Here is a 24,289-nt window from a genome sequence, read left to right on the forward strand (position 1 = left end):
TTTTCTATGCGAATTATTACAGGTCATGTTGGCTATGTTCATATCTTCAAACCTCATGAATGAATCAAATCGAGATGCGTTGGTTCCACCATATGGACAACCCGAGGTAAACAGAAATGGCCCATCACTCAGCCACGTCACCTCAAACCTTGTTTCATGATAACTAGCTCCAGTCTCTATCGTTGCAAATTTGGAGAATTGTTGTTCGAGATTAATATTACCAAAATAATCGACCATCTCATATTTTATAGTACTGGCTTTGGTATTGGCAAACGACTTCATGAGTTAGGATTGCTAAGATATCGACGGTCTATTTGAAGGCGAAAGTGTTAAACATAACACTGGATTAACATGGGGCAATCATGTACACAAGTCGATTTTATCTTGGTTTCGTACCACAGGCACATTTATAGAGCAATATAAACAATTCAAGTCCGACCTGTAGCTTAAATTCATGTTTATTCTACATGTGGAACTTGGCTATCAAGAGTCCGGAGTGGTAAATAAGCCTTAAAGATGCCGTAGATAAGGTACTGCTACCAAGCATCGAACAACAGTTGGATTCAATGACCAGATGGGGAATCGAATCACCTTATTACTGCCCAGTAATCATCATAAGGGGTATTGCCAAGGATTATATGGCCTCCTAGGAGAGAAACGTTGGAATAGGGACTTTTGGGAGTCAGTGAGAGGCTAGGCATCACCGTTGGACGTGTAGAAGGGCCAGGCTGCCAACCGGACCAAATGCAGCACATTTTCAAGTATAGATAGGATGTAAATAATCAACAGAGGTCCAAATAAAGTTGCACCAAGGCCAGTCCACTGGATTTGCGTCGATTGGTTCATTTGTGGGGGAGTTGCCCGCAAGGTCCTCACTCTCTCTCACCCGCAAGGTCCTCACGGGTAATCGTTAGTACTAGACCACTACCAACTAGTACTAGTATTCTAGTAATTAGTTATTACTAGTTAATAGTTAACTATCCCACGGTCGGAAATCACCACAATGATATTGGTATTCATTTAGAAAATATTGTTGCAAAGTATTGCCGTTTTAAACCCAATAGCCCCTTTAAAGCACTGATTTATATTATTTTCTATTCTATACTCGCTTCCTTAATTCCCCGTGTATTCAAGTTCCCAGGTTGTGTTCCGCCCGCGACCGAGTCAAAATATCTACAAATACCTTCAGGTAGTACCTAGTAGATAAAAATCCAAAATCATTGCCAGAAGATTCTAAAACCTAGAAATTCATCATTCTCTTTAGTAAATATATCAGCCGTAAAATATCATACTTGTAATCCCTACTGTACCTTCGTTAACAAAAATGGCACAATGGAAATAAAAGCAGGGAACTATGTAGATGAACTGAACTTTATATCTAGTAAACCCCGAGTTATTTCTCTACTAGTATCGATACTACTAGTAGGATTCATGAATTCCGAGTCCTGGTCTTGCAGTGATCATGCTATAATGTTTCCGCCTTCACTCGTCATACCACTGGCAGTACCCCACTTTGGAGCGAGGCCAATGCCCTCGAGAGAAGTACCAGTATATACTCACCGCAGTACCGGTAATAGTGTAGTTTCGATTTATTACGCCAGCTATTATAAGCCTAGGTATACATCCATACTTGGTTAGTCTGTGAGTCCATGGCATAGGTAAACTTGACTTATCTGCCAGGTGTGCTCGTGGAATCTCCGAATCTCCGAATCTCCCATTTAGCTTTGGTAGATATCGCGTGACTGGATGAGTTAAGAGGGGTCTTCCTTAGTCCAGCACGTGTTAATCCGGTGCTGTTCTGAGGATGTTTGATTTACGTGTAACTCATGTGTGTTATGTGTTATAGCAGTAATAATAATAAAAAGAATACTATATCTATACTACTACCACAGTATACCTTTATTATACTATACTATACTAATACTATATGCACCACCGTTAGCCTGGAGCATCTGATAAGATCAGGCGATGCGGGTCGGACCCGGCGAGATTCTCCGCACCCCACCTTGACTACCTTTGCCACCTTTTCTTCTTTCACCTTGTCTACTTCCCTTCCTTTATTTCCTTCCCTTCCTTTCACTCAACTCTAATACCCCCCTCGGGCTCTTCAGCTACTCTCCAGTTGATCAAACACTCCTAGTATGCTCGTCAAACCCCTCACCGGGCTACTCGCCCTGGGTGCTCTCGTCTCTACCTCGGTCCTGCCCATCGGCGAGCAGGCGGTCCTCAGCAACCCCAGCTCCAACTCGCTCCACGATCACAAAGCAAATGCCTTCACTCGCCCGACCTGGTTTGAGTCCGCCCTGCTGGCCCGCCGCATGCTGGCCCTCTCCTCTTCCGGTGTGATATCGACTGTCTTCCCCGATCCGATCCCACCCTCCTCGCGCACCCCAGCCTCAGTCGCCGGTCTTCCTATCGGACTACGCGAATACATCGCCGACTGTGACAGAGCCCTACCGGACGGTCTCTCATTCGGAGACAACGGTGACCCGACTATCCTCGCCCTCCGCATTGCCACCACTTTCCGGAATATCGGGGCTGGATCGAACATTTCTCTCGAACTGGACTGGTGGGAGCATCTTGAAGACGCCGTGCCTGTTTATCCGGGTCTGCCTCACAGTCCTGCTGCGTTGCCTCGCATCACATTGTTCGGATACTTCGACCCCTTGCCCTCGCTCTCACGCCACGATGCCGCGGCACTGGAGAAGTGTTTCCTGCGGTCGCATCCGGACGCGAAGATGTGGCTGCCCGGTGCATCGGGTGCGCCGCACGCGAGCTTCTGGGCCCGACTGGTGGTCACACAGGCATACTGGATCGGTGGATTTGGTGACGTGCAACAGATCGGGTGGATGAATGTGACGGAATGGAAGGGAATTCGGCAGTGGTCAAGTTCTGTTGGGGATGGACGCGGATGGGAAGATGTGCGACTTCCAGGGGAGAAGCAGCGATAAGAAGATGTTTTTAATGATGAGCAAGTGAAATGATGAAGGAGTTCAGCTGAGGAGGGGAGAGGAGAATACGAGGGATGCATATTTGCATCCAATCAGCTGCAGGTCTTACTATCTTATCTTCTTCAGCGCCATCCCACGGTTACTTCCAATGAGATGATCATTTAATATCACCCTCTCCCTCTTGTTATCTTCGCTCTCTTCTGTAGGGGGGCTATTCAGGACTTGCCTCTCCTCTTCTCCTCTCCTCTTCTTTTCTTCTCCTCCATATTGTACACCTTGAGGCATCGTAGTAGGTGCTGGTCGCTAATCCCTCTGCTCCCGATACACCATGCACCTCTCTTGGCCTCATCTCCGCGTCCCAAAGGCTCGTTCGGCCTTTGCAGAGGGAAATGCTCGCTGGACCAATCGTGATCTTGATCCGATTGCTCGTCTGGATCGCAAGTGGGGAGTTGCTAGTCTCATAGGTATGCCACTGTTGGTCTACCTATTCCTCCATCTTTGCACTCACCGTCGCCATCCCTAGCTTACTGGATTTCCGATGCCTTCAACGCTGCTACTTGGCAATTTGCCAGTAGTATTATCGCGGTCGGATTAACCTACCGCGAGGCTCTCGCGATCGTGGCCATCTCCTTCTTCATTATGTCCTTCGTCATTGCGGGGAACGGTGCGGTCGGTGCCATTTACCACGTCCCTTTTCCCGTCATTGCACGCGCCAGCTGGGGCTTCTGGGGCTCATATATTGCCATTATCTCCAGACTCATTCTTGCGATCTTCTGGTTCTCGATTCAAAATGTAAATGGAGCCAATGCGGTCCGAGTCATGATCGGAGCCATCTGGCCGAGTTATCTGACACTGCACAGCGATATCCCTGAATCTCAGGGCATCACGACCAATACTATGATCGGATTTCTCATTTTCTGGATCGTCCAACTCCCTTTTCTCTGCTTACACCCCAACCGACTGCGTTGGCTATTCACCGTGAAATCCGTACTGGTTCCCATCGCTTGGATCGCCATTTTGATTTGGGCTTTTGTAGCAGAGAAAGGTGGAGGAGGAATCTTCCAACAGCAAAAGCCCTCTGTTTCTGGATCGAAGTATAGCTGGCTATTTCTAGCCAATATGACCAGTGTGCTTGGAAACTATGCCACACTCAGTGTTAATCAGGTACGTTCAAGTTGAGGTCGGCGGATCCTCGTATCCACTTGAGCTTAAGCTTAAAATCTTAATCCTCATCATAATCAGCTTCATCATCCTTCTCGACCTCCCCCAAATTCCTTTCTCTCCATGTATATTACTACTGCATTGTTAGAACTCCGCCCGACTAACTACCATCCAGTCGGATTTCTCCCGCTATTCGCGCGTCAGCCCTCGATGGCAACTTCTCTATATTCCCATGCTACCAATAGTCTTCACTTTCATCTCATTCATTGGTATTGCAGCATCATCTGCCGGCCAAGCCCATTATAATCTAGCAGAGCTCCCCTGGGACCCACTGGTTCTCATCAGCTACTGGCCAAACCGGGCATGTCGGTTCTTCGCTGGTTTCTCATTCGCCCTCGCATCACTGGGTGTTAATATATCGGCCAATTCCATATCTGCCGCCAATGATTTCACAGCGCTTGCCCCCGAGGTACTTAATATTCGTCGTGGTCAGATACTCTGCGCCGTATTATCGTGGGCCCTCGTCCCTTGGAAGATCCTAGAATCAGCAGGTAACTTCCTCACATTCATGTCTGCGTATGCGATATTTCTTGGTCCCATTGCGGCAATCATGTTGTTTGACTTTTGGGTCGTCAATCGTCGTCGATACGATTCTCTGGCGCTATATCAGCCCTGGAACCCGATTTATCGGTATAGCTGGAAACTTCCCGGTTTATCACGATCGATATACGGCATAAATTGGCGCGCTCTTGTCGCCTTCCTTGTCGGCGTCGCCCCGAATCTGCCCGGTCTTATCAATGCAGTTAATCCGAAGATTGATGTTGGAGTAGGTGTGCATCCGTATCAATTCGGCTGGCTACTGGGCTTTTTTGCGACGGCCCTGGTTTATCTAGTCCTATCTCGGTTCTTCCCTGCCGAGGAAACAAAGATCCATCGTGCAATACTACCCGAGGAAGTCTACGAAGGGGCAGACACTCACGTCGTTGTGGAGGGGTTGGATACGGATGCTAGTAGCACGGAGAAAGCAGCAGCACCGGCGGTAGAGAAGCAGCTGCCCGGTGACTTCAGTACGAAGATTGTTTAGCTGATATCAAAGTAGTTTGAAACAAATCTAGGATTTGTAAATACATGAAGACTATTTCAAGATATTGGAGGGAGAAATGTAGTAACTGCCCAGGTACTTTTTGTAAATTGATGTGCTATACCTAGGCATGTTTCCAGGGTTAGCATGCCACTTCACCCTCCAGGGTTCACTTCAAGTTGATCCACCCTCACAAGAACTTGAACAAGCCTGAGCCAGTACCAAGTAGATGCCAGTGTTATGAGCCCTACTTGCCTCCTCGCGTTATGTATCCATCTACTAGCAGTAGTATTGATTTTCTGCCTGTAGTTGTCAGCTTTCCAAGGGTGGTTGTGGGAATTTTTCAAAGAAAATGTCAAGATTTAGAAACCAAACTTTCAAACTGAGCAAAAATATCATTCAAGGTTTGGCTCAGTGAAAATACTAATAATAAACGTAAGAATACAGTGGTGTTTCTCAGCCGAAAACATATGAACGTAAAGATGAAGTGGTGTTTAGGTATAGGGCAACCAGAGGTCTTGCGAACCTATTGCTGATCTTGAGCAGTCCAAATCTGCAAAGCCATACGTTCCAAAACAGGTCGCGAGAGAATTAGGTCACTTTCTGTTGGCCGTCTCGGCCGAAGGAATACTTCCTCAAAAGGGATAGTCATACTGCCCGTGATCCTAGGCTGACTGGTTTTGTTGGGGCCCTTAGTGATTTGGACTGTTGCGATCGGAAATGGAAGAGGCTTAGATTGATTTTGGCGATAACGTAGAGACCATCTTTGAATGGTTATCGTATAACGAGCGGAGATCGAAATAGTAAGTATAATCCTTACATCTCCCTCTGAATCATCCAACCAAAAACGAATGTCATCCATTAGATGCGATGTCGGTTCTGACCACTGGACTTCTACAGCCAAAGTTGGCCATTTCGGGCTGCGTCCAGATGGAATTTCAGCTGGCATCCAGGAGCAGTCTCCCCGTTTTGTCCGTGTAGTGCCGCGAAACGACGCAGATCCTGATGGCATAAGGATACTTTCCGCCTGGCCGCCCCAAGTTTCAATAATTCCTGTAAAAGAATGACAAGCAGAGGCGTGTACTTTCGACTCCATCTCTATAAGAATAATAGAATGTTGCTTATCGTAAGACACACATGATTTTCGTAGAAGATCATATCTAGACCTAGTAAAGCATTCGAGGAAAGAACGTTCATCAACTGAAGTTATGATCACGTAGGGTCCTTCCCCAGTACGCTCAAATCTGTCGAGCTGCTGGTCTAGAATCTGACCGCATTGCTCTTCTCTATAAAACTGGAACATTGGTGTTTCCGCTGGAAGACCGTACATAGTTACGCGTGAAGTCTCGGAAGATGTAACTTGAGGTGAAAATAATTGCCCATATGTCGAGGAAAAGACATAGCGAGACAAATTAACTACGTCATTATTAGCGACGTATTTTTTATAGAGCATGGTTCTGGGCTTCATACTAGTATATAGTACTACAGACGAATGCTATAATAACAACTAAGTGGATGAGATACCCTAGTAAAAACCTCAGTCTAGAAGGTATCTATCATATATACGCTATGGAATACTGTATTTCAAAGTTGGGTGTTGTCAGCAAGGTGTGTTGGCTGAAAATGGCAGTTTCTAGTCTAGCATTGATCTTGGAAAGAGAAACCGATGGCGGATATAAGGATCTGGAAAACGCGTAGTTTATTCAGTATGTCTACTACTAGTACTACAATCATGAATCGTATACACCTAGACAGAGAATGAGTTCTAGTTTTGGCAGAGCATATGTAAAGAAAAAGAGGGAAAATAATAATCTATACAAAGCTGGATATCTTGTGAACTGAGAAGCTATTCTCGCTTCGTTATATGATTTGATGCATTATGTATCTCTATGCACTATACATGGGGTATCTTGGTTTTGGCGGCCCTTGTGATATGTCCCCCTTTTCCAGTCGCGTTTGGACTTGGAGAAATGGTTCTCCAGTGTGTCCGTCTTGTCAACCGAAGTGGCGTGGGACAAGGTAATTCTATCGAGAAGCCATATTCATCTGCGATGCCCGAAAGGGAGAATCGTCGCTCTTGCGAGCACCCGAGTGACCCAAGTCGGTTTTGATGGGACTTTTTTTTGAAACGACAGCTATCGGTGGTTGGTATTGGCATATTGTGCTTCGCCGCAGATGTCAAGTTCATGCACCAGGTCCATACGAAATAGCTTCTTTCAGCACCTTGCTCACGCCAGACGAAGCACGGCCCATTTCACCTCCCTCCTCTCGGGCACTCTTCACGCCACGTTCAATGACAGGCATGAAACGATTGGAGAAGACTCGGAATCGGTCCTCGCGGGTCTCGTACATTTCACCTTCCTCGTCACGCGGCTGCCCGAAGAGGTTCAAGTAGGCGTAGGGCGCAGACGAGTCAGAGATCATATGTTGACCGGTGCAGGAAAGTGGGAAGGGCCATATAGAGGAGAAACCATCGTCTTCTGGCGATTCATCGTCACCGGCATCGTGCTGTCCGATTCCAGCATCGAGGAACTCAGCCAGTACGCCGAGAACTTTCACCATCGGTCGGCCTTGACTTCCGGACTTGCCGAATGATGCGCGGTTCGACGACCACTTCGATGACTCTTCTGTGTGCCATCCGAGAACAGAAAGGAAACAATTGAGTGTCTTGATCCATCCGCCTGGGCAGGAAACCACCTGTTCGCCTGCGGCCTCGACCATCCAAGATAGGATTTCCACGGCAGACACGCGGATATCTGCCGCTAGATGTGTCATTCCGGCGCGAATGTAGGGAAGGAGCTGCGCAACATGGTCTTCTATGTCGTGGCGTGGTAGAGTGCGGAGAAGTTTGACAAGTTGAGTGCGAACATTGGTGTTTCCATCGAGAATGAGGGGAGAAGCGAAGGGAGCATCACGCTCACTGGCTGGGGGAGAGAAGAATTGACAGGACGCGATGCGATCGAGGTGGTGAGATATGCAAGGGAGTCCCGACGCTGGCTGTCGGATTTGGAGGTGAGGAGAGAGAGATTGTGGGTGAAGACACTGTTGGAGGAGGGAGCATTGAGGTGTAGAGATTGTTGATTGAGTACAATAGCTGGACTCCAAGTCAGTATAGCTGTTACAGGGTGAGCTGCGCAGGGTGACGAAGCATACACTTGGACTTGAAACTGGTATCGGTGAAGTTCTCAGGCTTAGCCCTGGTCTTGCCGACCTTCAGCTTGGGTTTCTGCGGGGTCACAGTCAGTATGGTTATTTTCCAAGTGGGATATCAGTTCGGCGATGTGGATCATACTCACCTGAAAGTCCTTTTGCTTCTCCTTCTTCCGTTTTGAGCTGGAACCCATGGCTGCGATTTGTGGTGGAGTCGAATTGAAGCCGCGGAGCTTTTTTTTTGAGATACGAAAGATCCACGTGACTGCGATAACAGCCTCAGGCAAAACTTACCTTATCGGGTATTAGATACAGTATTATCAATACTAATAATACCGAACTACACAAAGTACATTTGTATCTACGCGCGCGACAACTCAAACGTCGCCCAGTGCTAATTTCTTTGTAGCATACTATTTCGGGATATCATTTTGCTCGCCATTGGTCTAAATTGCAGCTATCGAATGAGTTCCAAGCGCCTAATTTCTGCATCTAGTTCCAATGTTGGTGCTCACTGCTATCTTGCTCCAAGCTGAGGCTGATGAGATTCTATTTATTTCCGTGAAAATCCCCCCAAGTCTCATCGTCTCCAGGGCTGAAAACTTGAAGGTTCAGCGCCATATTTATCAATAATATCCCCGCTATGGGTCGACGGTTGAATCAACAATTGGATTGCAGTGTCTACTCAGTAGGCTGGCTTTGTGCCAATACAGCGGAGGCCAATATCTCTCGGAGGTTCTTGGATGAAGAATATGCACCACCGACACTACAGCCAAGGGACGAGAACGGCTACATTGTTGGGCGGATGGGGAATCACTATTTGGTGATCGCCTTTCTCCTTGTCGAATCTTCTGGCCCAGTTTCCCTCGCACACACAGTGGCGCATATGACTCGGACGTTCTATAATATCCGATTCGGATTGATGGTGGGCACTGGAGGAGGAGCGCCTTCAGCACCTCATCCTACCAATCCATTAAATGATATTCGACTTGGCGATGTTGTGGTCAGTCAGCCCAACCAAGCTCACGGTATGATCTACATCATTCTGGTTATATATGCTTTCTCTCATCTATTTCGGAGTATTCTATTTCTGACATGACCAAGGTGGGGTGTTGCAATACGACAAGGGCCGGTGGAATGGTGATGGTAAATTTGAGGTTCGATCTTACCTGAGACCGGCCACCCAGACTTTTGTTAGGTGCTATGGCAGCTCTCCAATCAGATCGTCAATTAGGGTTTGATAGAATGATGGATTACTTCCAGAGCGCGGCCACAAAATTTAGCAAGTCAGCAGCACCGGAATTTCGCTTCCCTGGTCGTGACCTGGATCGGCTATACAAACCATCTCATTCACACAAAGGGAAGGAGGGGACTGACTGCTCAGCCTGTGGAACAGCTGCATTAGAACAGCGACTTGAGCGTCGATCAAATCACCCTGCTGTGCACTATGGTCTCATAGCATCGGGCAATGCTGTCATGCGATCTGCTGCCCATCGCGATCGTCTGAGAAACACATGGGGCGTACGTTGCTTCGAAATGGAAGCTGCGGGACTTGGGAACAGATTTCCATGCGTCATTATCAGGGGGATTGGCAACTATTCTGATGACCATAAAAATGACCATTGGCAGGACTATGCGACGGCGACGGCAGCTGCTTATGCGAAAGATCTCTTGCGAGTCGTGCAACCCTGAGACTTGGACTGAACTATCTGCGAGGATGCAAGGCATTGAAATTCACTTACATGAGAATTGGGATTTAGCCCCAAGGCACTGCATGCTGATCACTGCTAGTATTATCCGATTTGCCCAATCAGGGGCGTCTTTTCGTGGCTTTCGTTGGGTTTTCCTTTATATTTACGTTGTTGCAGCCTGGAACACTGTATTCGTTTTCATTTGTTTCCACTGGGCACGGCGTTTGGACTGCTTTTGCTTCTACCAGAGAGTGTCTGGATACCAGTACTAGTAGTCTTGTATGTACAGAACTATTCAACTTTAGTGAAGATAATTACAACTGACAGATACTACTTGTTAACTACTGCTGCACTACTGCACTACTTATAAGCACTGCGTCGAAGAGTCGTGGACAGAAGCAGTCGTAAAAATCATCAAATTGAAGTCTAATAAAATCAAGAAAAGAAAAAGAAGAAGAATCCCAACACACCAGGGCTAGCGTTGCATAAATACCATAAGTAAACATCAGAGAACATCAAACCAGAAATGGGATCAAAGCAAATTAAATCAAAAAAAAACAGGAGAGATGCGCACTTCTGCCCAGTCCCGAACTGCACATAAGAAAGCAGAACGAAACAAAATGGGAGACCAGGACAGAACAATCAGTTCGGGATCCGGACAGACGCGATTGTATCAATCAAATCACAGAGATCATCAAAAGCAACGTAAGAAAGACAAACAGAAAAGAGATGGATAAATAGAAATGGCTCGGTGGAAGAAAAGAGGAGAAAGCATGAGTAAGATCACGGATGCGATGCGATGCGGAATGGAGTAAGATATCGATGGTCCACCGGGAGGACATTAGTCGTGTATGAATGAGATTAGAGGAGTGGTGGCCAACCCCGTCATGGTCGCATCGACTCGAGAAAGGAGATCAAGAAACGAAATAGCGTCGGTCAACCGAAAACAAGAAAGAAAATCGTTCACAGACTCATTGTCAGCCATTCCCATTCTTGGCTTGCACCCTGGCCACCTGCGATACTGTGATTGGCCGGGTTGGCGGCTGCTGGGGGTGGCATAGCGGGCGCTAGAGGAACGACCTTAGATCGGCTGGTTGGCGCATTGACCCTATAGTTGTCTTCGGGATCCTGCTCAGATCCCGTAGGCGCCTTTTCGAGGCGGCGTTGTCGTCGAGGCGCTACTTGCACACCAGCGCGAGCTTGGGCAACACCGGCGGGAGGGCCAGCTTTGGGGGGGAGCAGCGGCGATGGGAACCACGCCTGATTTGACTGCAGTGCTGGATCCGGCGATCGCGGGCGGTGATTCGGATGCATTGTTACTGGGGGTGCGGGAGGCAACTGCGCTGAGAGAAGCTTGCTGTATGGAGTTCTTTCGAGATGTTTTCTTGGAAGAGCGGGAGGAACCAACAGCCAAGGTGTTCGCGCTGCTGCGGTTGCGTTTTTTTATAACATCTGTCTTCAAGGAGAGAGGGCGAACTACACCGTGAAGCTTTAGGAACAGGCCACAAGCATTGCACAGTGGCTGGCCCTCAGGGTTGCGTCGCCAAAGCGGGGTGGTTTGGGTGAAACAGTTCGTACACGTCGTGGGCCCGGCGTTGGGATCACCGTTTTTGGAACCACCGGGGCTCGGCGGGCGCGAAGGCACGGCGCTGCTAAGACCAGATTCAGGAGGGGTACTGGGGGATGGGTGGTTTGTGGGAGGCTGGCTGTTCTGTCCATTCATGCTTTGGCGGAGTAGCTGCTGAGCGTTGGGGGTGGACGAGGTGCGAGCGATTTTCTGCTGACGATCGCGATTGCGCACGTCACTGACTGAGGCAGCCGAGCCATGCCCACGACCCAAGCTTCCTGCGTGCTGCCATTCTCCAGGGCTGTCAATCATATCAGTAGATCCAATGGTGACATGTTTGCGATGTTGACCAGTGAATCCCGGTAAGGACTGGACAGACCCAGGAAATCCTGCATCCCAAGTCAAGCCAGCACCAATATCACTGGGGTCGTCCATGGATGAGAAATCGTTGGGCATGGCGATTCCTCCACGCTCAAAAGTGTGGCTGTCGTCATCTTCATTGTCCGAGTCACCACCAAAAGTGAACATGTTGCCCGAGGGCGCAGTGGTAGAATATTCGCCATTGCCGAGCACATGTGACGGGTCGACATGCTGCTGCGGCATAGAGAATCCAGAGTGAATCGGTTGACCTGGCACCGGTGACTGGTACTCGCCGTTCGAGCTAAACATTTGACGCGGTTGCAGGGATGCCGACAGGTTGGACGACCGTTGCTGGATATAGTTGGGGACTCGGCGGTGTGGTTGAGACTCGGCTGTCGACGCATCATTGAAAAATATGGATTGCTCTCCCTCATAGATCGGCTGGGGGGTGGAAACCGTTGATTGGTATCCCGATGGCGGCGGAGAAAAGAACTCTGTAGAGTTGAGCGAAGATGCAAGTGGTGTTTGCGCATAAAGACTGGTAAACGGATTGCTGGCGGTCATGGGAGAGTCGGAGGGCGAGAAGGTGAAGTGCTGCTGGTACGGGCCAGCCGAGTGGATCGCAGAGTCATCGCCCATGCCAAATGTGTCCAGGCTGAAAGGGATGCCGGACGCTGTATGATGATGTTGGTGACGCCGCGGGCCGCCACCAACAGTACCATTTCCGGGCATGGTGAAGGCGGAGGGTTGGTCGAGAGAGTAATCCGGCAAGCCGGTCGTCAGCCCGGCGTGCTGTGCCATCATGGCGTTCGAGACGGGTGGCACCTGAGGAGACGCCTCTGCAGGTCGTTTCCGAGTGGGTACGGCGAGGCCAGCAAAGAACTGGCGCTCGTCCACACTGGTCTTGCGAACTCGGCGAGTCACATAGCCAAACTCGCTGTTTTTTCGCTGGTCCGGCGCGGGGTGTGGGAATGACGCTGCGGCGGCGGAATCGATCATTTGCTCTTGGTGATCTTTACGGGACTTGATAGGGATCGACGCGGAGGCCGCGGTAGGAGTCGCGGTGAAGTGGCGGTCAACGGCGGGATGTGAGGAATAGTCGACCGGGGAGTCGAAGGGGACGATAAAGTCATCCAGGTTCATCCCATCCGGCGTGGTATCCATATTCATCTGGTGGTCATGGTCGGACAGACGTAGTTGCGCAATACCACTGGGAGCGGGGCTATGGTCCTCGGTGTTCGTTTGTGCGGTCCTGCAAGCCAAGGTGAGCAAGGTGCCCCCCGGATTTCACTGTGGGATTTTTGTGGAGGGGAGGGAGGGGGAAAACATGGGGGTGTGAGAGAGATGGGGCCAAGGTACCTCGCCTGTTGCTGCTGCTGCTGTTGTTGCTGCTGAGCCAGAGCCAACTGTTCCCGTTCCTTGCGTTTTAAACTCATGGCCATCATTCGCCAGGTCAGGTTTTCCATGCGCTCCTGGTTTGGTAGTTGGGACTTTGTTCGAGTGTAGAGCCTCCAGATCTGAGCAGCCAAGGGATCTTCTTTTTGCAAATCACCGGGGTTATCGCCACCGCGCGGGGCACCGGTCTTCCACTCCGGAAAAATGGGATCCTGAAGGGGATTATCGTTGGTGTTGGATTGATTAGAATCGGTCGGACTAAAAGGCGAACCGAAGGAGAAGTCATCGGGAATCATGTGAGGGTCGTCGAGACCGAAGAAAGGCAAGCCGGGATTCTGCGGTCGGGCGGCCCCATGCCCGGCATGGTTGATACCCTCCATAGAGTGGGAGTAATGGAGGGGAGAAGGAGAAGAGGGGAGCGAAGGCGAAGGGAGGGGGAAGAGATCAAGCTGGCACACCCCGAATGAAATGAATCAAACGGTTTGAATTGGAATTCCCCCGTACCCGCCGTAAACGAGACCCTTGTCGAAAATAGATGATCGAGTGACGCTAAGCACGACGATTGGCAGGATGGCGCAGCCCGCGACCAGGGTCTGTATCGACCAGGCCGATCGATGTGGGATAAGCTGGGGGGGTCTTTGAGAAAGGACCTTCACACAAAATTCCAACCCCGTATATCCAAATTGACCTTGTCTGGAGTCGTGTCGAGTCGTTGGAGGGGGGGCTAGACCCTCCAGACGCTCATGCCCCGGAAGAATGCGACAGGCGAGAGTGTGGCGCCGAGCGGAGGCGGAAGGGGAGAAGAATGCTCAATAAGGCGATTGAGCAATTCGGAAGAATGGGACAAGACGAGTTGACCACGAGGGAGGGGTGGGGATATTGGGGGAGAGGGAGAGAAAGAGGAAAAGAAAGAGAAAGGGAATTGGAATGGAGGAGTGGAGTGAAGTGAAGATGATATGTCTGCGACTGCGACTCTTTCCAACACTGCGATTTCCGCTCGTGGTGTATGGGGTGTATGGAGGTGTATGGGTAATCTGGTATTACCATTACACAGAGAACTACGGGAGTCGTTTACTTACTAGTATGTGTTCCCCTCGACTCCATATAGAAGTATATATGAGTGCACTTTCGTACTTTGTCACTGGATATCCCGAATCATGTTATTTTCTAAATTGATTACTCCTGCTGCTTGACTGCAGAGTCCACGAATCGGAGTGGATGGATTTGAGGCTAAACAGACGCGGTTGACCAAAGCCGCGGCCGGTCTAGCCTTCGGGCCGAGTCCGATACATACGTCTTATGGGTACAGATATAGAGTATACAGAGTATACTCATAGTATTATAATATATATGATATACTCCGTAGAATTGGGGTAGATAATAGCCAGACTGGTCTACTACTAGTCTACTGGTACTGGAGTACCAGTATAGCAGTGGATGCCAGCCTTTTCCGAACCGCAGATACCGGTGGAGCCATCTGGAACTCCTCCGGATGGAGACATGGTCTGTGAGTCGGAGTATAGAGCGATGTCAACATATGCTACAATAGTATATGATATAGCATACTACTAGCAGAATAGTATGGTATACTATAGCTAGTACTTTATACTATGAATGGTCTATTCATACTGTTACTCTGTCATACAGTAGTCAGCTCATAATGCAGAACATGTATACAGTACATAATGGTATATCATAAGGTGTCCAGAGATAAGAATACTCTAGGGCCAGCGGATCCGCAATAACGTCGAGTCAGTCTGGTACTAAGTATATTGCTGGGTTAGTGCTAGGTTAGTGCTGAGGAGCAGTGTTCACCGGGCTCCGATCTTACCCGAGGTAATCCAAGGTAATCCAAGGTAATTCCATGTAATAATGGTAATACCAGTGTATTGGTCAGCCTGGGGCAGGAACGAACGGCGTTGCCTTTTCGGTAACTCCGACCTTCGCTCTTTCCGGTTTGACCAACTCCCTCTCTCAGATCAGCTGAGTTGAATACTCAGTCACACTTAACTCACTCACTCACTTCCTCTCTCCATCTTCCCCTTTTCTCCCTCCCTCTCAAAACCACTTCAATCGCATACATCCATTCAAACCCCCCCCCATTGACCTCTCACAACGACATCATCGCCAATCCTGCGCCCGTCATTGCCCCACCGATCCACATGCATCGCATGCCCCCAGGAGATAAGCAATGATAACAGCGAATCCAACTGCTAATGCTAATTAGCCGTGGTCATCCTGATAGGCGCGTTGATCTCCCCCCCCAGCTTGCCTTTCATTGGCTTGCTGGTCCTTGGCTGGACTCCCAATCCCGTTCATCTTATCTGCTGTCTGACTGTCGCATGTGTTCCAACTCCCATCTCTGATCTGTATGGTCGGGGATCGGTCCTGTGTGGGGGGAAAGGGGGGGCTCCATCAACACTAGCAGGGGGGGTCATCACGGCCTTGCCACTCTCTGCTTGATAACACCAATCTGTCTGATACCGCTCGATTTCTCCCACCATTAGTGCTGCTGCTGCTTCTGCTGCTCCTGCTGGTGGCGTCCTGCATGATTGATGGTTGTGGGCTGTCCACCCGTTAACAGCCGGTACTTGTGTCCGTCTTATTCCCGGTCCAGAAACTCCCGGGGGGGGGGGAGGGAGGGAAGGGAGCACTGAAGCTCGCTTGCTTTTTTTTTTTTGATCGGCTTCAGCGGTTATGGGTGAATTTCAGCGTGCAAGGAAGGTGACAGGTTCCATATCAGAGCTGGGTTGCCCCGAGCAGAGCGTGGACGAAGGAAATCGCACCGCGCATATGGACCATCCACTCCAGTTGACCACTCGGTTCATTCCACTCGAGCCAGGTCAGGGGGGGAAAAATAGTGTGAAGGTTGCTGGTGAAGGCTTGTGAAAAATACTCTTTCGCCTCAGCTCGCCCTCTGGTCCTCACCTTCCCCATTGCAGACTTGAGTCTGGGGAACCAAAAATTCAGCCTCTGCTGGGGACCGCTCTTTATATGTTGCCTTGACCGTGCGTTTATCACCCGAAAACGTTTCGATAAGGCGTGACTCTGCCCAACAGCAAACTTTGGGAAATCGTGGCAGATCCGACCCCTGCCGATTCTGTGCTCGACCAACTCACAGCCAAGATAAGTCTGCTGCATATCGCTGATAACAATGACCGGGGCTGGGATGATCAGAGTTGCACCGATACTGCCCCATAACCCTTACCCTGGTAGGCCCTGGTAGGCCCTGGGCAGTTTGAAGGATCCTTATCTTCTGATCTGTCCCCTGCCATAGCCACTGAGGATGCACTCGTCGTTGACCAAGTGCTGGACTGATACCCCTTGATAGCAGCCACCATCGCCTATCTCCAGGTTTCAACCCCAGAAATCGCTCTCCGACGGATCCCCCGGGTGATCCTCCGTGCCGCATTGTCTCCGCGGCCGGGTCTTATCTCCCCGCGAGACTGTCTCTGGTAGGCTGTGCAGATACAGGGATGGTTGATAATCCATTTCGATGTGTCGTCGACAGAAAGATACCCATCTGATCGCTGTCATTGGAAGGGAAAATTCGTATCTTCCTGGTATCTCTGCACATATCTACTCTGGAGATGCCTTGCGTCTGACAGATCCTTCATATAAGGGCTGATATGCTGCTGCGGCAGCAGAAGAAGATGTGATAGACCAAAAGTTGCCTGACGCCATCGACTTTATCAGCCTCGAATCTCCCAATCGATCACGTCACCACCAGTCTCAGCGAATCCTAGCAGCGAAATCTCCTCGGAGATGCCTCATAGATTCGAGGAGCAGTTGTCTTTCATAGGGCCGATAGCTAATCATACTATCATAACGTCGTACTCACATGTCAGGGGCTAACTAGGGATGGGATGGGATCGGTTGGGATCCCTTGGGGGGTATACATAGAATTGCTCAAAACTACAGCATACGTAGGGCCAAAAATAATTTGTCTCTGGTGATCCAAACCAGTTCACACCCCGGGAACAACATTGGGAGCGTCGGTCGCGGACAATCTCCATCTTCAACGGTGTCATTATTGCTGGAGACAACCGGAGAAAGTCTATGATAGGCAGGTGGGCTTGACAACAGACTAGCATGGGCAAGGAAAATCTCAACTCAACGCCATTCACCTCCCTCTTGAACACATGGAGCTTGAATACAGGGGGCGCAATGCTGCCCAAGGCCGCGCCTCGCTCCATCTTCGCTGGAGCATGGACCATCTGAAGCAAGCGATCATCGCGACGCCGAAATTGCCCCGGAGCAGTGCCTAGATTAAGTATTGATGGACTGACGTCGTCATTGCGCTATCCCCGTTCTTCTTGACAAAGTCTTAAATCGAGAGAAACAAGTTCACCAGTCTCGCCACCAGAGTAGAAGATTCTCCGGACTTGAATCTTAGAATGGCTACCCCTGAGGTGTGCTGAGGCGAGGCAATTCACTCCCAATTAGCGTAAGGCCGACCGTTGCCATGGCGCGACTGTCAGTGTGGCAGTGTTTCTTCTTATCTGCAATTAACTTCGGCTAGAGCTCCACTCGTGGAGATTGGATTCAAACTACTGGAACCTTTGGGAACCGTTGGGGAGGGAGTGCAGTGAGCATGGGCATTGGACTTGGGGTGATTTGATCACATTTGATCCGATTATTTTCGACTATCGCCAAGTGAACTTGAATACTAGACAAGTTGTAACTTGAAAGTGGTAGTTACTAGTAGTAGACATGCAGTTCCAGTTCCATGTATCGAATATAATATAATATATACAGTAATGCAATCCCAATTGGGTGAAATCAATAACGTCGTAACATGGCTGTCTCCTGTCAAAGTGGCTCATAACAGTGTCTGTCTTGACTTGAGCCTGGGGCGTCAAGTTTAATCGAGACCGACTCGGAGACATTTCATCCAGTCCTCGTCGCCCGAACCAGTTGGCATTGACTGGTATCCCCTTGAATATGTGGCCAAAACCAACACGCACAAGTATAGTACCACCGGGCTGCAGACATGAAGATGAAGATAAGAAATGGAAGAGAGAAAAGTTCAAAAGAAAGTCTATAGGGTGCCCGAAACAATCTTCTGCGGTCGGCACGCGATGTCTCGGGATTATATCGAGGAGCGTGTGACCAACTGTAGAAGAATTGCAAAAAGAGAAGATGATAAGGGGAAAGGGGAAAATCGAAAAGGAAAAAGAGAAAGAAAAACAAAAGTCCTCCGGTGCAAAGAAATGATAAAGAAAAGAGCCCGTCAGACAAGATGGGCCATGCCATGTGAAAAGAGAGAAGAAAAAAAGAATATGCATGAATATGCCACCCGAAAACCCTTGCGCCCGCTAATGACTAGCTGCGAAAGCAGACCTGCCACGGTGTATGAGGATAAGGCGAAAAAAAAAAAGATAAAAAGATAAAAAGAGGTATGATAACGGTTAGGATATGGGGGAATGGATATTGAAGAGAAAGAATCACAAGAATGTGATAAACAGATGTGTATCCCACTGGGTATTAGAAATGAAACAAGCCGTCTAGGAATGGTGCAAGGTGACAAATGACCGAACTCGAAGTGAAGGTTGAAGGGAGGAGAATTGAATATGGTTGGCAAAGTGCCGTTGGAGGGACTCGGCTTTCATGGTGTTGAAATACACCCCCAGTCCTCCTTATGTTAGGGACCTGATCGACCTGGCGGGTGTCCCATTGGGGGGTATGGAGGTTGTTGAACTGCTTCACCTGTGTACATCGGGTATGGAACCACGTTCACGGGCATGGTGTTCATGGGCCATTGGGCATATCCCATGCCTGCTTGAGGTGGGTAAGAGACTGAACCCGGTCCGGCTTGCATTTCAGGGTTTGATCCGGTGGGGTGTGTTGGAGTCGTCATCCTTCGCTTGAGGTCCGGTGGCATTTGCTGCTGCTGGTGTTGCGGGAATTGACTCGGATACGATGAGCTCATGTCTGCTTGACCGGGATAACTCATTGTTCGCGATGGTTGTTGTGGCGGTACAGGCCAAACCGATCCATCGGGTTGCACTGTGTATGCTGGAGTCGGGTTCATGGATTGCGCTTGAGCTGCCATTGGTGATGCGCCAGACATGGGCGATGTTGGAGGAAGACCCGACGCTGGAGGCATGCCGTTTGGATTCCAGACACCCGGTGCGAGATTCATCATCTGTCCTTTGTTGGCGGCTATTGTGGCTAGCATCTGGGGGTCGGATATCGTTGTGAACTCATCCCAGGGCACTCCGGTTTCCATTGTTGGATGGCCGGAGAATTCTCCTGGGGCCATGGCTCGATCTATAAGGTTCGGTCAGATCTCAAATCCGTTGAAAGAAAGCTAGTTTCGCGCAATATTCCGGGGTAGGGCGAGCGCACTGATCGATATTCGATACCTACCAGTTGGGAATCCCGACATCGGGGTTGCAGGATATCCAGCGGGGTTGAAGCCGGTCATATCCTGCGCGGAAGACGCATTCATTGACATTGGCGAATACGGATAGAAAGCTTCGACGGAATCCGGGTTTAAGTTGGTTGGGGATGATGATATAGGTGTTGTCACCGAGTGATCCCCCGGTTGCGACTCCAATCGCGAACTTGGCCGCGACTTCTTCTCAATTGGCGGTTGCTGATCGACTGGGAAAAACTGGCATTCCTTACGTAGCCGAATACAATTCTCACATCGGCCTTGAGTATCGTCCGCCGCGACTAAACATCGAATCTTGCGACGTCGGCAATGCACTGCGAGGCAAGAAAGTATAAGCATGTGAATAATTGTGATGACGTGCTAAGCAGCGCATTCGCATTCGCATTTCACAATTCGCCTGGGGTCGGCGCAATGCGCAAAAGATAACCGGATCTCAAGAATTTATACTGACCACATGCGACAGATGTCCGATGATATCCCAACTTATTGCGTTTCTTATCGTTGTCCATAGCGGAATTCGGTGTTGTTGCCATCGCCTCGACGACCGCGGGCATAGCTCCCACGAGCAAAAGCGAAATATTACCACCACCACAGACCTAGGCGCATCAAAAGCGCACGAGGAGGTATCGAGATCAGAGTAGAGCGATTCAAGTGGAAAAGGTGGGCCATTCAGGCCACGCGGAGAGATGGTTGGAGATGGTTGAGGGTGGAATGAATAATGCGCCGGAATAACCTCCTCCCAATTGTTTTGAGTATACTCGGAGATCCACCGGTAAGTCGATGCGGCAGTGTCTGGATTATCGCGTGTTTCAGAGGCCTGTCGACGTGTATCGAAAAGGTGGGAGGAAAGGAGGGGAGAGAGAAAGCGACGGTGGAGGATGAGGGGGGGGGGACTCCGCCGTGTTTCGAGAGTAAAAAGAGACACTGCAACCGTCGCGATGGAGCAAGTGATTGATGGTTGAGAATAAATTGGTATGGTCCGCAAAATCCCCGTTGATACCGTGGTAAGCAATTAATCAATGAGATAATTATAGAGTATAATTAGAGTGCTTCATTGAAAGGGGGGTGTTGGTTAGGGTTCTAGATTGACGCGTGATGGTTTGGAGATCGAACAGTTTCAGAAGAAGACAACCACCAGAAGGAGATTAGTAAAAAAAAGGTATAAAAAATAGAATAGAAAAAGGAAAATAAAAAAGGATGAATCAAGAGCCTAAGGAGTGAATGAAGTGGATGGCGAGAATAAAAAAAAATAAAAAAATAAAAAAAGATGAAGGGTAGGAAAGATGTCCTATAGAGTCGAGGGAGAAGAACAAGCTAATCGCGGGGTGAAACGACCCAAGGACTGGTTTTGTTATTTTATTTTTTGGGTGAGAGGGACTGCTTTGCTGTTCAGAAAAAAATAAAAATAAAACAAAAAATACAAAATATGATTCAAACGGGAAAAGGGAAAAATCAAAATCAAAAAAGAAAATCCCAAAAAAATTTAAAATCCCACAGTTTTGTACCCCTTCCACCAGACGTGGAACACAGTGGCTCTGCATCAGACCGACACTAGGACGAAGAAGGATGTATCGACTTGGCCCAACTCAACTGCAGGTCATGGAGTATCGATGATCTCAGGGGAGAACTTCCTTTTATGTAGATTTACTTTTAAATTCATACTTGGGGTACTTGATTCTTCGAAATAGACTCTGGTAGTGCATATCTCCTTTTTCTCCCCGACTATTTCTTGATTCAATACCTCCTCAATTCGTTTGCCCCGATGGCAAGATGGAAAACACATCTAATGGACAGATGTGCATAAGCAGTCGGGGGCCCACGAGTATGTACATCCCCGTACCGCCATGGCCCCGATTATGTAACTTGGAATAGCCCCTGATTGCGTATGATAGACCCCCCAGGGCTGGTTCATGGCAAATGAGGCGACGAGGAACCATGGTCTGGGAGCCCTGACACAGTGGGGTGGGTGGATGCATGTGGCCAGAGGCCTTGTCCTCTGTGCCAGACCCAACTCTAGCTGGGTACGAGTATTATTATGCACCAGTCAATCCTTGATGGACTGGGGAATGCGTCCTTCAAAGTCCCGGGTTGATTGGCGACGCGAGCTTGGGTCGGCTCTTAGAACCAATGAGCTTGTTGTTCCTATGCCCCTCTTCCATAAAGAACCTTCTCTCTCTGGTTATTTCCGGAGGTGATCACACTAGACTAGAACCTTGGTGGCTTCGAGAAGACAGTCTATCGGTCCAAACAGTATAGCGTCATACTGTATAGTGTGCCGTACAATTGGGATCGATTTTCCTGGCCTTCCACGCCTTCAAGAAAAAGCAGAAATTACCGCTTCATTAAGATCCCCCTGCCTACATTCATCTTTGGTAGACATCGGAGTCCGCCGTGGAGAAATTCCAAACGGAAATCCACCATTACCGAACCAGAGATGCGATGCTAAAAACAGATTCAGGGTCCACGGCTGATGTTGTATTAGCCCCGACCGAGCCCAGCACGCGATGAATCAGATCGTTTAATTTCTTTCTGCTCCTGTTTGAGATATTTGTACTGTACTCCGTGCTCCGTATGCTTTCTTTGTTTCTTTTCAATCTACGGAGTACTGCGGAGTACTTCGGCCACAAATGTAACTAATCTTTCGTACGCCGTAGAGTACTTCTCTTTCAAGTTGATTATCATTTTACATTTTACTCTACCATTTCGGAACTGGTCTAGCCTACAACCCCCTTTTCGACGGGGATTCTTTTCTTTTTCGAAACCTTGACCGGCGCCGTAGCTTAATCTCCCTAGTGGATGTCGATGACATCGCCTTCCGTTAACCAAACAAGGTTCGAACTCGTGTACGTTATTTTGCCCCCTCCACATTTAACTTCAACTGCGTTGAAACAATCAGCCATGCCAACAGCTTCTCCAATCCAGCCGCCAATGGGAAAGGATCGCTCCTTAGTCACTCTTTGTACCCGCAGAGAGTTACGCGGAGCCCCCATCGGACCCCCCCGTCGTACCTTGGATTGACAGGCCCCAGTCGGTCAATCAGGTCAATCCTAATATCGAACTTTCTTACGGAGTAGATGGAGTATAGTTGGGGTTCAGCTGGAGTGGCTCAGCCTCGACTCGAAGTACATATGTGTACGGTGTACATGATGGAGTAAGTGCAGTAAGTAATTACGAGCTCGTAGCATCCTGTGCATCCTCTGTTGGTTTAGTTCCCACGGAGGAGACCGAGTATGAAATCACCGCCCAGAAACCTTCGCTTCTAGCGACTACGCCCAAGTGGGAGAGCAGTCCGAAAGGCTTGAAAAAGACATTGGTCACCACTGCACGCATCTAGTTATTCGCAACGACAGGGATGGGGGGCCAGGGCAGATGCAGGAAGCGATCGAGTCTGAGTCTGTAACAAGGACCCGCTATGGTGGATCCGGTGGTCAAGGTTTAATTAAGGATCGTCGCAACGCCGTAGCGTGTTACAGAATTGACCCTTGGCCCCCGTCGGAACGAGGTATGGTGTTCCACGATCGTCGTTCTTTTTTGTTCTTCGAAGCCTCAAGCGAGCTTCCATTTTGCATGGGGCAAACACGCGGAAAGGAACCTCGGAAGGGTAAGGGACGTTCTACGATCCGGACTATCACCTCGTGGTGGAAAGGGGCTAGCGATCTGCGATGGAGCCCAGAAAGACAAAGAGGGGATAAAGTATAGCAAGTCATCCTGTCACCCCCAAATCGTAAGCCAATCAACCCAAAAAAAGGGGGTGGGCATCGGCGATGTCCCTTCCCCTCCTATGTAGTATGTACTCGTACTGCTCATCCTGCTCCATCATCTCCATCATCTCCATCACCTCCATCTTCCTCTCCTCCTCCCCGATGATCTGTTGAGTAGAGCTGTAAATTAACAGCCTTTTTGGCGAGGCGATCTTAGCCATTCATGAATTGGAATTATGTGAGAAGACATGGCCGTAGCCAATCACCTTAGACCATCATTCTGACCGAAGGGGTGGTTGCGTCTGCATCACTCCGGACGAGTATTCCCATTCCCACCTACGAAGTACTCTCATGGAGCCATACGAGTATGCTTTCCTCCTCCGACCGCCCTTTTGGAGAAGATAGAAGCCCCGCATGGCCACGTTATGGGTGCACGATCGACGGCAGCCCGGACCTTGTTACAAGCCAGAAGTCGCTTGGTGATTGGCCATCAAGGGAGGAGGGGCAAATATGTACATGTATCCCAAGAGGTCGGGGTGCATTTGCAGTTGCAGTTGGTGCGAGATCTGGTGTGGGACTTTTTCCGGCCACATGTCGGAGAATAAAATAGAATTGTAGAAAATGAGGTGGAAAAATGAGCGCAAAAAAGAAGGCTTCGGCCCTCGGTTGAAACGTCGCGGCGATCGGTTCATGAAACCAGGGTCCAGGGCTGAATTGAATCTCTGGAGACATCTGAGACATCCGATTTGGCTCGCCTCTAGCCACTAGTTGAGTATTCATCCGGAGTAAAATAGTAAATCAGTAGATGGTTCCAAGATGATAGCAGGCCGGT

General features: G+C 49.2%; 6 protein-coding genes across 6 annotated transcripts; 3 read left to right on the forward strand and 3 right to left on the reverse strand.

The window, feature by feature from the left end:
* Positions 1-2,141: 2,141 nt before the first annotated feature.
* On the forward strand, positions 2,142-2,951 carry N7509_002989 (uncharacterized protein; the record flags this gene model as incomplete). The annotated part of the gene is made up of 1 exon (XM_056627626.1): positions 2,142-2,951. The coding sequence occupies one exon, from the start codon at positions 2,142-2,144 to the stop codon at positions 2,949-2,951; it is 810 nt and encodes a 269-aa protein (XP_056493421.1).
* Positions 2,952-3,279: 328 nt separating this feature from the next.
* On the forward strand, positions 3,280-5,196 carry N7509_002990 (nucleobase cation symporter-1 family protein; the record flags this gene model as incomplete). The annotated part of the gene is made up of 3 exons (XM_056627627.1): positions 3,280-3,415; positions 3,475-4,115; positions 4,288-5,196. The coding sequence occupies 3 exons, from the start codon at positions 3,280-3,282 to the stop codon at positions 5,194-5,196; spliced, it is 1,686 nt and encodes a 561-aa protein (XP_056493422.1).
* Positions 5,197-7,377: 2,181 nt separating this feature from the next.
* N7509_002991 (IPI1/TEX10 family protein) lies at positions 7,378-8,537 on the reverse strand (the record flags this gene model as incomplete). Its single annotated transcript, XM_056627628.1, has 4 exons — positions 7,378-8,117; positions 8,186-8,287; positions 8,347-8,419; positions 8,490-8,537. The coding sequence occupies 4 exons, from the start codon at positions 8,535-8,537 to the stop codon at positions 7,378-7,380; spliced, it is 963 nt and encodes a 320-aa protein (XP_056493423.1).
* A 449-nt stretch (positions 8,538-8,986) lies between these two features.
* Positions 8,987-10,035, forward strand: N7509_002992 (ankyrin repeat protein; the record flags this gene model as incomplete). The annotated part of the gene is made up of 3 exons (XM_056627629.1): positions 8,987-9,371; positions 9,448-9,489; positions 9,542-10,035. The coding sequence occupies 3 exons, from the start codon at positions 8,987-8,989 to the stop codon at positions 10,033-10,035; spliced, it is 921 nt and encodes a 306-aa protein (XP_056493424.1).
* Positions 10,036-10,997: 962 nt separating this feature from the next.
* Positions 10,998-13,736, reverse strand: N7509_002993 (Nitrogen regulatory protein nrfA; the record flags this gene model as incomplete). Its single annotated transcript, XM_056627630.1, is given in 3 exon segments — positions 10,998-11,294; positions 11,305-13,213; positions 13,321-13,736. 3 exon segments carry the CDS (start codon positions 13,734-13,736, stop codon positions 10,998-11,000), a joined length of 2,622 nt encoding a protein of 873 aa, XP_056493425.1.
* Positions 13,737-19,000: 5,264 nt separating this feature from the next.
* On the reverse strand, positions 19,001-20,310 carry N7509_002994 (putative C6 finger domain protein; the record flags this gene model as incomplete). The annotated part of the gene is made up of 3 exons (XM_056627631.1): positions 19,001-19,629; positions 19,729-20,070; positions 20,208-20,310. 3 exons carry the CDS (start codon positions 20,308-20,310, stop codon positions 19,001-19,003), a joined length of 1,074 nt encoding a protein of 357 aa, XP_056493426.1.
* Between the last annotated feature and the right edge of the window lie 3,979 nt (positions 20,311-24,289).

This window comes from Penicillium cosmopolitanum (genome assembly GCF_028827165.1).
Source record: "Penicillium cosmopolitanum strain IBT 29677 chromosome Unknown utg000004l:1.0-4361866.0:1.0-4365735.0, whole genome shotgun sequence".
In the NCBI taxonomy this organism is placed as follows: Eukaryota; Fungi; Ascomycota; class Eurotiomycetes; order Eurotiales; family Aspergillaceae; genus Penicillium; species Penicillium cosmopolitanum.